Raw genomic sequence first — 16523 nt, 5'->3', positions numbered from 1 at the left:
TGTGATGAAAAAGTGACATGTGGCCACCTTAAAAAACTCCTCATGCGGGGAATGGAGTTTTACTTAAACATTTACTTGCAATTACATATATATTTTTTTATTTCTCTCAAAAGGTTCTTCAAAATATTCAAATTGAACTCAAAATTTTCTTTTTCAAATGATTGACTTTGAACTCTCCAAGACTATTTTTTGTTTTGTTACTACCTTGTTTTTGAGTAAATAATATTTTTGGTATTTTGGCATTTTACAGGTTTCATGGAACAATTGAGTAAAATATCATCGTATATTCCAAATTTAAATTAAAAGGATAGCTTCTCCTCCTATATTTACAAATACAATTATGTTCTCGAAACCGCCAAATTTATTACCAATGGAACAAAAGCAGAACATTTCGTTACCGGAAAATCTTACAATCGAACAGCAGCAACATCAACACTACGCTTTAAAATGGAGCGAATTTCAATCATCTATTTTAAATTGCTTTCAACGTTTACGTGATGAAGAAGACTTCGTGGACGTTACTTTAACTTGTGATGAGAAATCCTTTACTGCTCATAGGGTAGTGCTTAGTGCCTGTAGTCCATACTTCCGTAAATTGTTGAAGTCAAATCCATGCAAACATCCTATTGTTATTTTAAAAGATGTTCGCTCAGAAAACCTGGAGTGTATTTTAAGGTGAGAAAGTATGAAACTAGATACTAAGGCCAACTCTGAATTTTAATAATAATCTTATTTTAATTTTAAGCTTCATGTACAATGGTGAGGTGAACCTAAGGCATGATCAACTGCCCGAGTTCCTGAAAACTGCGAATTTATTGCAAATTAGGGGTTTAACCGACGTTTCTGAAAGTTTGAATTCTTCGGGATTTATTTCTTTAGCGACAAACAAACGCAGTTTTGATAGAGATGCATCCAAAGAAGATCCTGCCGAAAAATGCAGTTTTATTCCAAAATATAAACCAACTTCTGAACGACCTTATATATCCACACTGGAGGCCAACTATAGCAACAATAATAACAATAACCTCCCGCCTATGAAGGAAACTAAAACTTCAACCACAGTAAGAAAACAATTTATGTACTATTATTTGTTATATACATATGCTCAATGTACATTTATTTAAATGTACATACGAACGAAACGCACAAATATGAATTACCAAGTCGGGTATTCTCTATCTTTTGACCGTATTACTGAATTCCGGTTTCGACCGAAAGTGGGTTAACCAGACCGTAAGTCCATTGAAACCAAAATTCGGTAATACGACCAAAAGATGAAGCATTGCATATTTATTTACATGTACATACGAACACCGGGTGTCCGCCCTTTCTGAAGGAGAAGAAAACGTTTTTTTTTTTTTTAGAAAACGCACAAATATGAATTACCAAGTCGGGTATTCTTTATCTTTTGACCATATATTACCGAATTCTGGTTTCGACCGAAAGTGGGTTAAACAAACCGTAAGTCCATTGAAACCGAAATTCGCTAATACGACCAAAAGATGAAGCAACCCCGACTTGGTAACTCATATTTTTGCGTTTTTTGTTTAATAAAAAAAAAAAAACATTTTCCTCCATTTTAGAAAACTTTACATAGTTTTGTCCGCAGAATCCGAATCTGCGGGAAAAACGTGTATGTCTCAAAAGAATGGGCTTCTGGTCTGTTTAATCCCCTTCCGATCGAAACCAGAAGTCCGATTGGAAGACCATTTGTGGTAGACCATTGACAATTTCCGGCTTCGTATATATGAGATTTTTGGGGCTTTCAACACTTGTGAAAAGGAGCACAGGACGAGTTGAAGTTCGAAGGTGATTTGAAGGTATTTTTTTTCTTTGTTAATAACAAGGTACGCACATTACAAAACTTTCACTAAAAAGATACATTTTTGTAAGATACACGTTAAGGTAAAAATAAATAAAATTAAACTCTTAGAAAAATATTTTGATGTGTTTAAATGCCGATGGAATTAATGAAATAATTGATAAAGTTAACAGTTAAATCGTAAAACCAAATTCGTTAGAAGTCATCGATTTAAAGAAAAGTAAATTTCTAATATTTTTGACTTGCTCTGGAACTTTATTTAATAATTTAAAACGATGTTTCCACGATTAGTAATTCGCTGACTAAGTAACTCGATAAGTAATTCGTGAATTACCCTGTTTCCATGACACACATTAGTAATTCTTTTGGCAGCTCTAGTTCTTGTTCTTGTTCTTCGCTATTTATTATTATTTTTTTTGTGTTCTGCAAATATCGAAGATGGAGCTAAAATTGAAACTATCACCAACAATTTTAATTTATATAGAGAATATTTTATTAATATTATTTTATAACTAGAAAAAGTGCCAGCAATGGGACCAGACCGGTGAAAACTTTGATATATTTGCGATAAATATTAGAGCAGGCGCCGATTCGTTCGTCATTCGCATGGTAATTCGATACAAAGTACCCACAAATGAGGTAATTCGCTCTCAAATTTTTGTATGGCGAATTACGTAATTGGCAAAGCGAATGACGAATGGGAGACCGAATTACGAATGACAGAGTAAATAACGAAGCGTGGAAACGCCGTATAACAATATAGTGTCATGCAATGTTGCCAGACAAATTTTGTTAAAAATCTGCCAAGTAATGATACAATAACGATACGCGAGGACAAGAGAAGTATCTCCTGTCATCAAACAAACAGTCAGCACATTCGCGCCTTGGCACCCACGTCACTGTTGACAGTTACAATTTCGAGAATTTCATTTACTTGGGAACCAGCATTACCACCGATAATAATGTCAGCATTGAAATCCAACGCAGAATCACTCTTGCCAACAAGTGCTACTTTGGACTGAGTAGGCAATTCAGGAGTAAAGTCCTCTCTCGACGTACGAAAACCACGCTCTATAAGTCACTCATCATGCCCGTGCTGGTATATGACGCAGAAGCATGACAACATCCGATGAGGCGGCTATTGGAGTGTTTGAGAGAAAGTAGCAGAGGAAGAGGGAGGCCCCCACTGCGATGGAAAGATCAGGTGGAGAAGGACTTGGCTTCACTTGGCGTTTCCAATTGGCGTCAGTTGGCACAGAGGAGAAACGACTGGCGTGGTTTGCTGAACTCGGCCAAAATCGCTTAGGCGGTTACAGCGCCATAAAAGAAGAAGAAGAAGATGATACAATTTTCAAAATCCATATAAAGGTTATTGAAACTGAAAAAAAATCTTTTCACTTCAATTCTTTTTTTAACATTGTACATGTTATAAAAAAACTGTAACACATTTTATTTAACAAGCTCATGAAGTCAAAACAGTTTTACTTGACTAGTGCACAAAACATACAAGTATTTTTATAGCCAAATATTATTCAAACATGAGAATTAACAAAAAATATTTATATAGTATGTACCTATAAGAATGTATACGTTTTAATTTGAAAAGTATTTTAACAAATATTAGTTTTCATTTAAGTCTATATCATGAATTAAGAATACCACTTAAGCTTGTGGTATCTAACTTATTACAAATCTTTTTTTGTTCAATTCTATTAAAGAAAAAACTGTCTCCGGATCTGTGCATTCCTCCTCGCTAATGATGTTGTTTCTTTAAAGTTAATTATATAAAATTTAAGTTGCTAACTTAATTTTAGAAACCAAAATTACTTTCCTTTTTGTCCTAACAAATAGCGCACCATAAGCAATTTTATTTAGTGAAAATTCACAACGCCGAGTTTTTCGTGCAAGGTAAACTGATGACAAAAACGAAAACTTTTTTGCCTCCTACCAGTACCAACTACCAAAAACCATATTTGGCAACAGAATTCTAGCTGCAGCAGTGTTTATTAAAAGTGTTTTAATCAATCTTTGTTCTCATTTAAATCTATATCATGGCACTCATGTCCGTACCTTTTTAAATAATCCTTTGTATAAAGAACACTACTTAAGGTAATGGCTTCCAGCTTATTACGATTTTTGCTGTGTATACATCTTTCGTTTCGGTAGGGGTAAAATTGTCGAAGCTGTAACGCATAGCCCAGCAGAAAATTTCGAAGGGCTTAGCATGCGTATTACAGCAGACAGTTTTTAATTTCATTAGAAGCTCTCTATGTTTACTTGCTATTGCAAATGGTTGCATACATATAGGCATATGCAGAGCAGAGAAAATGCGGCACAAATGATTATTACTTCCCATTATGCAAATTCTGCGCATGCATACAGCTTTGTACCTGTTATACTGTATTCAAACTGTTTGTATATGCAGAGTTGCGACACATTGCAACCATATACATTGCATATTTTTAATATACAATATAGCAATGAACAATTTTTCTGAATTTTCCATTTTTAAAACACCAATGGTAACCAATAACAAACGAAGCATGAACTGTGTTTCTGATGCGCTGATTGCTCTAGTAATGCGTTTCGATAACTTTTCGGATGCTTTTTGGAAAAGTATACATTGTCAATATTTTTTAGCTCGGCGTTATGGAACATTATACTTTGTACGTATATAAAGCAATTGACGGTTTTGTGTGTACATACATGTATGAACTCATTTGTTGCAAGTGGTTTTGATATTCGTAGCATGGTTTTAGGCATAGGTTTAGTAGCCTCTTGATAAAAAATCAAGGCGAAAATTTTTAAATTACTTAAATCATAGTAACTGGGGTCGTTGATAACTGATGAACAAACATACATATGTATGGATGACATAATAGCTCTGATCTTAAACTTTTTGTGTAAAATCCTGCAAAAATGTCAAACAGCAAAATCATTCTCTGAAGTGAGAGTAACAAGTGAGTAACAGTTAAAAGTACGGGAACAAAAAAAGCATCGGGTAAAATCTTGCAGCTTCATTCTCTACACAACTCTCCAATTATCGCTATCATTTACATATTTTTGGAGTGCGGGTAATTTTTCTTGTAACTTTCTACAAGTTCGTTTAAAAACCTGTAAGTTCATTGAGTACTGGTTCAGAGCTAATACAAGATTGCACAAATAGAAGACGAGAGTAAGAGGAAATGCCGAACAAATGAATTTAGCTTTTCATTTTGCAAACAAAATATGGTATGTTATATCGTCGCTCCCAACGAAGAGTAGCACATCTCAAATTACCGTGGAAGACTAGCACATTTCACTTTCCGCGTCGAAGACTAGCACATTTCATTATTCGCGTCGAAAAGTAGCACATTTCAGATTTTCGCGTGGAAGACTAGCACATTTCACTATTCGCGTGGAAGAGTAGCACATTTCAGAATTTTGCGTGGAAGAGTAGCACATTTCAGATTTTTGCGTGGAAGAGTAGCACATTTCACTATTTGCGTGGAAGACTAGCACTTTTCAGATTTTTGCGTGGAAGACTAGCACATTTCAGATTTTTGCGTGGAAGACTAGCACATTTCAGATTTTTGCGTGGAAGAGTAGCACATTTCAGATACTCGCGTAGAAGAATAGCGAATTCATATAAAGTGGTACTAATAATAAACGTTTATTTTCCTCCTACTCGTTTGGACGCATATTCGCGTCTTCCTCAGGGAATCTATTTATAAATACGAGAAACATATATGTGCATTAGGGTGGTCCAAAAATGCATGTGAAAAAGTAAAGTCGGAATTTTTATGCTCTCACCCCTCAAGATTGTTCTATACCGAAAAAATATATCCCTATTTTTTATTTTGAAATCAAAAAATAGTTAGAGGTCGCTCAAAGCGCCCAAAGTTTCCCATGTACATATTTTATATGGGGAAAAACACTTTTGGTAGAAATGGTATATAATTCAAAAAAACTATTTTTCTATCGGAAAACTTTTTTCAGCTGCAGGATTCCCAATAATAATACCCAATTGTTTATTTAACCTTTTTTCATCGCAACTATAATTTGTAGGTCCGCCAAAAACCCCAAAAACCCCGAAAAATGCAATGGGGGACAAATAAAAAATCGTTAGTATTAAAAAAATTGTTAAATAAATAATTGCGTATTATTATTGAAAGTCTCCTGAAAATAACCAGAGTTTTCTGATCGAAAAATATTGATTTTCAAAAATTCTATACCATTTCTACGAAAAGTTGTTTTTTCCCATACAAAAATACATGGAAAACTTTGAGCGCTTTGAACGACCACTAAATATTTTTTGATTTAAAAAAAAAAATATGGGTACACTTTTCTATATACAACAATCCTAGGGAGTGAGAGCATTACAATTCCGACTACTGTTTTTGGACCACCCTAATGTACATGCAGTCATATCAAAAGCACTTCATTTCAAAGTGATATTGTTTTCCACTTATTTTTATTTACTTATTTTTAAGAATTTTCATTAAAATAAAGTTCATTCTCTGAAGAAGTCCATATAAACCCATGATTCAATAATAGAAAGGTTTTGTAATAAAACAGTCTTCTCGCTCCCATACATAAAATCGGCTCCTTTACTTGTGCATAATGTTGCTTACTCTAGAGTGATATTAGTAGTAAAACCAAAAATTCTTCATACTAAATATTCGTTGGCGTCACCTTGGTTTGCGTAATTTTCTAGAACAAGTGTAGAATAGCGACCGTTTAGCTATAAAATAACCAAACATGCCGATTGATAGAACTTTTTACGCTGACTTCAACGATACCAAATTTATTTGTCACTGGTAAAAAAAGGAGATATAAGAGGTTTATTTGTATTTTTTATTATCACTAAATTGTTGAAACCCAAAAGTAGATCATGATAAAGTATGTAATATCGAATTAAAGATAATAACTTGTACTTTCTAAATTATATAAAATTCTTTACCATTAATTATGCAGTTTTTTCAAAAAAGGTTATTTCATGAAAAAATAATATTTCTTGGATTTTTAGTGGTTTTGGTTTAAAAATACAAAAAGCTATAAATTATGTACATCAGCTGAAGAACAAATTAATGACCTTTATGGTGACGTCATTAGCTGTTTAATTGGTTATAAATTACATAACATATTAATATTTAAAATATCTAAAAACTGAACTTTAACCTTCTAGAACCTCTTCATTTTTTACTTGCGCCAAATCATTTTGGCATGGCTGAAATGAGCATAAAAAGTTCTATTGATCCGCATTTATAGTTTTTGCATAGCTGAACGGTCGGCATTCTAGATTTGTTTCCGGAAATGACGAAGAACTTAATTCGAAAAGGCATATTTTTATGTATTGTTTAGTATTTCCATTAAAACACCAAATATATTGCAAATTCGCATAGAATTAATAATACACATTTTACTTCTAATTGTATACTTTGCGTACTTTTTGTAGTACCATTCTACTACCGTTTTCGCAAAATGCGATCACATTCTTCCCCTTTCTCCTACTTCCAAAATACAAATCTAGATAGAGGAGTGTCAAATTTTAGCTGTCACAAATTACACAACCTTGTATTATTGAATCATGATATAAACCCAAATTTAAAACTTTATAGAAAACTAAAAAAATCTAAAAATGTTCATCCAAATGTCAAATAATTTTTTTCTAAGAATTTTTTGAGTATATAGAATTAAAGCCCTTTAAATTTTATTGCAATAATGTGCAAGTTTCAAGTGGCTAAAAAATTTCCGTTGTTGCGGTTTTCTTTCATATAAAAATAAATTGTGTTTATTCGTTATATAGTAGCAAATGCGACAAAAATAATCAAAGGAATCATAGGATATACCGTCGGAATTTTATGAATTCTATAATAAAATTACACAAATATAAAATAAGCACTTGAATTTCCAATATAAATTATGCTTTTATGATTTAGTTTAAATGTGCTACTCTTCCACGCAAACATCTGAAATGTGCTAGTCTTCCACGCAAAAATCTGAAATGTGCTAGTCTTCCACGCAAATAGTGAAATATGCTACTCTTCCGCGCAAAAATCTGAAATGTGCTACTCTTCCACGCAAAAATCTGAAGTGTGCTACTCTTCCACGCAAAATTCTGAAATGTGCTAGTCTTCCACGCAAAAATCTGAAATGTGCTAGTCTTCTACGCAAATAATGAAATGTGCTACTCTTCCACGCAAAAATTTGAAATGTGCTACTTTTCGACGCGGATAATGAAATGTGCTAGTCTTCCACGCTAATAGTGAAATGTGCTAGTCTTCCACGCGAATAGTGAAATGTGCTACTCTTCGTAGGGACCGACGATATGCATTCATGACTTTAACGTAAACCTAGCGACAGATGAAGCAGAACCACAGATTATATTCCTAAAAGAAAAACTAAGTTTAGGAATATGTATATACAAATAGAAATGCTCAAAGTACAAGCTGAACAACAGTGATTGGTGCGGTGTTTTCAAGATATTTTAACGCCCTTGAGTCACAAGTATATACATACAAGTATCATATTTTATCAATCATACCGATAAATTATTGTATTAAAAGAATTAAAAATGAAAATTAATTAAAAAATTAACTCAGCAAAATTAATAAAATTAAATGAAATTAATTTTTAATTTCTAACCTCACCTGCATGTGTATGTATGTAATTGAACCGCCTAATAATAGGTTTACATATAAAAACATTATGCTCATTTTCAAACTTAACTCCCCAATCTGTAATTAGAAAAAGAGATTAGCCATACAAAATTATGATTGTAAAATAATCTCAGATTAAACCGATAATTTTTTGTGTCCAACCTAGTTTTATCGATTACACTTGCAAAGAAGAGGAGGAATGTCAAATGTAAAAGTAAACAAAAACTGACGCTAGCAAGGAAACGAGGTTTGTAAAGGTATTTTTAATAAAATATTGGTTAAAATATATTTAAATAGCATAATATGTGTAGCAGAAAAAAGTGACCACGGTGGCACAGAGAAGAAGCTTAACTTTTCCTCGAGTTGCGAGAATAAGAAGCACAACCAATTTGACAGCTAACGATTTTGATTGAGATTATATTTATATGTAAACGTACCTTTATGCCTTGCCGTACGCATATGTTTACAAATCAAATTTCATGAGTACCTGGTACTCATTTCCTTGTTTTGATTTGTTCAATTTTATTTGAGAAAAAACTCTCTCCAGGGGCTGTCTGCTGTAACTGTGAGGAAATGCAGTGTACATAAGAGTGCCAAACTCACAACCAAAAACTCATCGAATAAAATACTGTGAGTTTTTCTGAGAGTTGTACTGAGAGAAGTGTACACAATTATGACAGTTAAAACTCTCTCTCACACTTGCTGAATCGCAAAATGAGGAAGTATACACACAGGGGCGCACACAGGAACATATTTTGGGAGGGGTTTATACTTCTGAAAATTCGCTTCAGATAATATGCTCTTTAAAGTACATTTTTGCAGGTTTTATGTGCAGTATGTAATAAACACATAAACTTTTTGAAGTTTCATAAATTGCACTTTATTTACATAAAATTAACAAAAAACTCAAAAATGTTTTACCGACTTCAAAAGAGGGGGATGATATCAATTCATCGGAATATTTTTTTCTCTTTTTGGAAGTGACACTTCTTTAGCGGCGGTTGGTTGGTTGGGAGTTCAATGGTAAATTCAACGGAAATTGCACACGGAACTGGTGCAACGGAAATGATGTGACGGAAATGGTGCAACCGAAATGGTGCAACGAAAATGATGCAACGGAAATGGTTGGGGCTGAAACAAGTGCTTATGTGCTTATTGTGTGTATGCATATGGTATTAATTTAACAAAAATTTGCTAATAAAAGGTTAAAGAATAGAAAAAGGCCAATACAAGAATGAAGGTAAAGGTGATTATGTACATAAATAAAGAAATGGATAAAGGCAAAAGTAAAAATAAAAACAAAAACAAAGATGCGTAAAGATAAAGGCAAAAATGAAGAACAAGATAATTTTAAACACTTTACTTATATATATAAGAGCAAATGTGAAGGGGAATATGTAGATGAAGAAAATGATAAACATAAAAGTAAAGAAAAAGAGGAGGATGAGGATACCGATAAAAGTAAAAATGAAGATAGGGAAGAAAGATTAAAATAAAGGTAATTAAAGAGGAAAGGATATAGAGAGAGACACAGAGACTCAATCTGGGAACTATTTTGGGATTTTAGATATATTCGGGATTCTCGGGACTTATCGATAAAATAATCGATATTTTTATCGGTTTTGTCATGGATATTATCGATATAAGGGCAAAGGTGAAGGGGAATATGTAGATGAAGAAAATAATAAACATAAAAGTAAAGACAAAGAGGAGGATGAGGATACCGATAAAAGTAAAGATGAAGATAGGGGGAGAAAAATTAAAATAAAGGTAACTACAGAGGAAAGGATATAGAGAGAGACACACAGACTCAATCTGGGAATTATTTTGGGATTTTAGAGCTTTTCGGAATTTTTGGGACTTATCGATAAAATAATAGATATTTTTATCGTTTTTATTATCAATATTTATCGAGTGTTTATTGATTTCTTTATCGATATTATTATCAATTTTTCTATCGATATTTTCGGAACTTATCCATGTAACAATCGATATTTTTATCGGGTTTGTAATCGATATTTTTAACTATTTTGTTGACGATATTTTTAATCATTTTGTTGACGATATTTTTTATCGATTTTGTTATCGATATTTTTATCGATTTTATTATCGACATTTATCGATTTTGTTATCGATATTTATCAATTTTGTTATCGATAATTATCGATTTTGTTGTTGATATTTATCGATTTTGTTATGGATATTTTTATCGTTTTTGTTATCGATATTTATCGATTTTGTTATCGATATTTATCGATTTTGTTATCGATATTTATCGATTTCGTTATCGATATTTACCGATTTTGTTATAGATATTTATCAATTTTGTGATCGATATTATCTATATTTAGCGATTTTATGATCGATAGTTATCGATTTTGTTATGGATATTTTTATGGATTTAGTCATCGATATTTTGATACATTTTGTTATCGATATTTATCGATTTTGTTATCGCTATTTTTATCGATTTTGTTATGGATGTTTTTATCGATTTTGTTATGGTTATTTTTATCGAGTTTCTAATAGATTTTGCTACCAATATTATCGATTTTGCTATCGAAATTTTTATCGAATTTTTCATCGATTTTGTTATCGATATTTTAATCGGTTTTGTTATTGATATTTTATTGGATATTACTATCGATTTTGTTATCGAAAGAGTTTAAATATAAAAATAAAGATAAAGAAAAAAGAATAATATGTGTAATTAGAACGAACAGGGGTAGAGGTAGGGATCTAGATAGAAACCAGTAAGAAAGTCTAAGTTCGGGCGGAGCCGAACATTAAATACCCGGCGCAAGTATTAAATATATGTTTTTCACCTTTCCGAAAGCTACCGCTACATGGTAGATATTTCAAAGAATTTCCAACGTTGTCACTACATACTTATTCAGTGCTTTTGAAAAATACCAAGTATTTTCGTAGTATGTGGATAATGTCTTTTTTGTTAAAGAAAAACTTCGTTTAAAGGGAGAATTTGTTTTGCTATAACTACTGTTTGTACAGACCAAGATAATGCGTAAAATAGTTTTTATTGCTTTAGTCAAATGCGTTCCTTTAAGCTCAGATGGGCTGTATGCAAGGAACTCATCTTCTATTGAATTCTGATTTTCCCCTGTTGTAAATAACCTCGAATTTCTTCTACAATTCGAGCTCAAAAAGTTTCATGAACCACGGGAAAATCATTACGATCACAACATTTAGACAACACGTGTTGACTACGGAACTTTTCTGTTTCACAATAGGCCAGATTGTGTAAGGTTTATTGTTCTTTTTTTTTTTTTTTGATCAGGAGTAATCAAATTGGGTAATAGCTGGACTAAATTCGGATAAAAAGTTTGTTCTCTGCGTCAGTGTTTACGGGAACAAAGAGGTTCAGCTCCTGGAGCCCCCTTGCCCAGGCCTATGAGAAAAAGTCTGTCGGGACCCGTCTAAATGGCTAACAAACAGAGGTCGGGGGGGGTTCGCGACCTTTTCTCTCAGCGTAGTTCACATTACTTTTCTATTACAAGAGTCCCAGTCTAGTAAAATCACAAAAAAAATTTATCTGACCAGTCTTCACATCAAGAAATCGGAAACTATAGAAATTCTACTTACCACACGGGACATTTCCTCTTTGAATTTTGGTACTTCCACCCTTTCCTAGGCGCTATGTTAGAATGGCACCAGTGCTACACGACCCGCCCTTCCATGATCCTTCGGTGAGCTTATTTTTGTTTGAAAGATCCCTACTAAAAGGTAACCCACCCTATCACATCATTTCCACTGAAAGTATACTATGTTCAGAAATTAATATCATTAGTTAACGATTCGTTATTTTATTATTTCATAGTTCTTAAAAAAACTTTTACAATTCATCAGAAAAGTATAAATCGATCGGGATATAAATTGTATTGTAAGTTCTTCTGCCTTATATCTTACACGCTTATCTGCCTATATGTATGCTTTTATTTTTGATTTCAAATTTTCAAAGGTTTGATAGTGTGCAATCAGCTACGCGAAGTTATCTACTCTTTCCCCTGCTTTCCCCATTTTCTCCTAATAATTACTGCTAAAACTTCATATACCTATCTCTGCAATAATAATTTAAATTTCTAATTTTTTTCTACTTTAGACCGCAACCCCTAACCTTTCTTTCAGGCTGCACGCGCATATAAGTGTATATATGTAAAATCGATCATACGAATATTCATATATTAAGCTTTCGTACGCGTCAACAAACATCAACGAACCGCGTATGTAACCAACAGCATGGAACACTGTTAACAGCTCACGTCAAACGACTTAACTTTACATAAATTGGCAACCGTTAAGTTCGTTGCTACAATAACACCAACCAGCAGATGTCCAATATGTTAATTATCTGTATAAATTCCGCCAGTGTAGCTATGTTACACAAAGCGTTAACAGAGGCGTGAGCTGTTAGCAGGGTGACATGCTGCAAAAAAATTCTTCAATACTCTTGAGTGCTTTACGGTATGTATGTGGATGACAGCGTTGCCACAGACACATTTTTTTTCCTACCAAAATTTCCTACCATAACCAAACAAAACCTACCAAACATTTGTTTCAGTTTTAATATTTTTTCAATGTCAATTTTATCATCATTAGATACGAAAAAAACCCGAGCTCAAAAGTTGACGGCGAAAAAAACGCGTAAAAAAATTTCGGCGAAGAAGAACTCTTAACATTGGCGAGGGCAAAGAAGGATGCGTTAACCTCTTTGACGCGGCAGAAAGACGAAGAATACTTTATTTCGCGGTCAATTATGTTTACAATTATACGAATTCCCCAAAGAGTTTTTCCGGAATAATGTTGAATCCATGTTAACACGTCTTTTTTCGCAACCTTTTTTCACGCATCCTTTTTTGCCGTCAAAACACCGAGCGTCTTTATTCGTGTCAAGTGACTATATTATTATTATTACTTCGGAGATACCCGGGTTTCGAGCCAAGAAGATATAATGTGCTACATCCTAATTGTAATCGCTCCAATATTAGGCTATTTAAAAAGCTCAGCACTTTGGATGATGCCATGTTCACAATTTTAGATGGAGAAGACAATCCTGCCCCATGGTGCATCAATCTACTATTCATACTTCGTGGACAGGCACATAGAATATAGTCTGGGGTTTCCTTCACCGCCCCACAGAACCTACAGTCAGTCTATACAGAAAGACCCTTTAAATCAATCGGTATGTTAACTTGAAGTGTGCTGTCAGGTAGGTAAGGGTCTTCGTTGGTCTTGTCAAAAGGGTCTTCGTTGGTCTTGTCAAAAATGTAGATCAACCGAAGTTGATTTATTTAAATTCTTTAGGCAGTCCAGAAATGGTTTCTCTGAGATCGGGAAGGATCTGTCGGTGCTTGTTGAGAAATTTAAGCATTACGAAAAAATGTTTAGGTCTTTCACTTGTCTCGACATCCCTCCGCACTCTGAGGATAGCCGAGAAAATAAAGGTGGGCGTGTTATTAGTCCACCTAAAAAGACAGCCACGGATTCTAGTAAAAAAAATCCCCCATCCCAGTCCTTGGAACTTATTAATCTATCTTCTCCATGCCCTCAGGCATTGGAGCCTCCGATATCTAAAGCCATATCCACTAGGTCTACTTCTAAAAATAGTCAAACCGTTGACTTAACAGTATTGCCATCAACATCTCAAGCTGCACTGTCTAACTTAGTTCCTCCTAATAATTCGGAGCCCCGCACATCAGACATCATTAGCAAAAAGTTGGTTGTAATTCCTTAGAGAAGATCAATCTTTGTCTCTAGATTTGCTAAAGATACTTCGGATGATATAAAGTTATACATATCTACTAAAATTAGAACTAAAAATGTATTTATTCGTAAATTTAATTTTAAATACGATCGCGATATTTCATCTTTTAAAATTGATGTAGCTTCCGAAGATTTTGATTCACTACTAAATAGTTCATTTTGGCCGACCGGGGCGTTTGTTCGATTGTTCGCGAGTTTGAGTATAAACCTAATAAAAGTAATAATAACGTAGCTTAAATTTCTAATCTTAATTCGGATTCAAAAAACTAACTCGCAAGTCTAATTTAAGTATTTACTATCAAAACGTTAGAGGTTTAAATACCAAATTAACTGACTTATATTTAAAAGGTTTTGACTGCAATTATAATATTATTTCCTTGACCGAAACATGGCTCAAACCTCATATTTTTAATTCCGAAATTCTTCCAAATGAATATCAAATATACAGGAGCGACCGCGAGGGCAGAATCGGCGGTGGTGTTCTTTTTGCAGTGCATTCATCGATATCATCCGAGGAAGTTAGTCTTCCTGTCATTGAATATACCGAATTTAAATGTATACGTGTACAGGCGGGAAACACTTATATTTATTTAGCTCTTTGCTACATCCCTCCTAATTCTGCCGTATCAGTATATATGCAGCTAGTTTCTTTACTTGAGACCGTAAATGCAATGCTTACGACATCCGATTCTATGATTGTTTTGGGCGATTTAAATCTGCCACACATTTCATAGAACATCATTGACACCGATGTTGTACCAGTCTCATCTAGAGATAGTTACAATGTATTTCTGGAGGAAAGGGCTGAACTTTGCCTCAAACAAATAAATATATGTCCAAATAAGTTTGGAAAGGTCTTGGATCTCGTTTACGTTGATGATGTTCCGAAGGCCTCTATTAATCGGTGTGATCCCCTAGTTTTGCCGGAAGATACATACCATCCTGCTCTTGAGTTAAGCTACGAAATCATAAATGAAATAAACAATAATAAGTCAAGTTCAAGTACTAGATATGTTTTTGCGAAAGAAAATTTCAGGAAAATTAACAAAGAACTTTTAAAGTTATCTTGGCCAATATATAGAGATGACGTGGAGCGTAGCGTTGAGCACTTTAATGATACTGTTTTCAATTTGTTTCGAATGTATGTGCCAAAACGTAATATTGTTCATGAAGAACCAATACAATTATGGTTCACTAAAGAGCTTAAAAAATTGAAATATAAAAATTCGCACTCTTTTAAACTGTATAAAAGAACGGGCTTACACAGTGATTACCTAAGGTACTCAGTTTTGCGGCATAACTACTTTGCATTAAATAAGAAATGTTACAATTCATATTTATGTAAAATTAAGAAGAATTTAATTAACAATCCTAAATCATTTTATGGTTTCGTAAATTCAAAGCGTAAGGCACATGGTTTTCCGTCCGCTATGCATTATCGCAACACTGTATCTAGCGACAGCCAACTCATTGCCAACATGTTTGCTCGGTTCTTTAGGTCCAATTATTCTGTAGACTTCCCTATAAGTGGAGACTATCCGTAAGAGCTTTGTCCAATCAACTCTGCTTATATTCCAGTAATATCTTCCGATGAAGTTTTACACTATTTAAAAACCTTAAAAGCGTCATTTAGGCCTGGACCTGATTATTTTCCGACCTGTTTTCTTAAAAACTGCGCTGAGAACATCTGCGAGCCTTTAACAACTCTATTCAATTTGTCACTTAAACATGGCGTGTTTCCGTCAGCCTGGAAGGAGTCTTTCATAATACCACTTCACAAAAACGGCAGCAGGTCTTCTATAGAAAACTATCGAGGCATAGCGAAACTCTCCGCTATCCCCAAATTATTCGAAGCAATTATTGTTAACAAGCTGAAATATCCTATATCTTCTTCAATTACACAATCTCAACACGGGTTTTCTAAAGAAAAATCTACTATGACTAATTTATTGGAGTTTACAACTCATGTCTCAAACGGTTTTGGAGAAAATGCTCATACCGACGTAATATACACCGATTTCAGTAAAGCTTTTGACAAAGTATGTCACTCGTTACTCATCCGTAAACTCGACCTAATTGGCTTTGAGCCCAGTTTTCTTCAATGGATCTCATCTTACCTCTCTGATAGAACACAAAGAGTTATTGTTAATAATTGTTCTTCCAACATCATTAAAGTTTCTTCAGGGGTTCCTCAGGGAAGCCGCCTTGGTCCGATTCTGTTCCTGATATTCATTAATGATATTTCTTCTATAATAAAACATTCAAAAATTTTAATGTATGCC

General features: G+C 33.7%; 1 protein-coding gene across 1 annotated transcript in view; it reads left to right on the top strand.

Moving 5' to 3' along the window:
- Positions 1 to 250: 250 nt before the first annotated feature.
- Positions 251 to 16523, top strand: part of LOC118736123 — a gene marked incomplete at its 5' end in the record, with an annotated part of 45641 nt that continues 29368 nt past the window's right edge. The window contains 2 exon segments of the mRNA XM_036466222.1: positions 251 to 675; positions 746 to 1061. Coding sequence (XP_036322115.1) covers positions 341 to 675; positions 746 to 1061 — 651 coding nt within the window.

Source organism: Rhagoletis pomonella, unplaced genomic scaffold, assembly GCF_013731165.1.
Source record: "Rhagoletis pomonella isolate Grant_MI unplaced genomic scaffold, Rhpom_1.0 Rhpom_scaffold_00003, whole genome shotgun sequence".
In the NCBI taxonomy this organism is placed as follows: domain Eukaryota; kingdom Metazoa; phylum Arthropoda; class Insecta; order Diptera; family Tephritidae; genus Rhagoletis; species Rhagoletis pomonella.
Note: the sequence above shows the minus strand (reverse complement) of the source record. Positions and strands in the feature narration are given on the sequence as shown.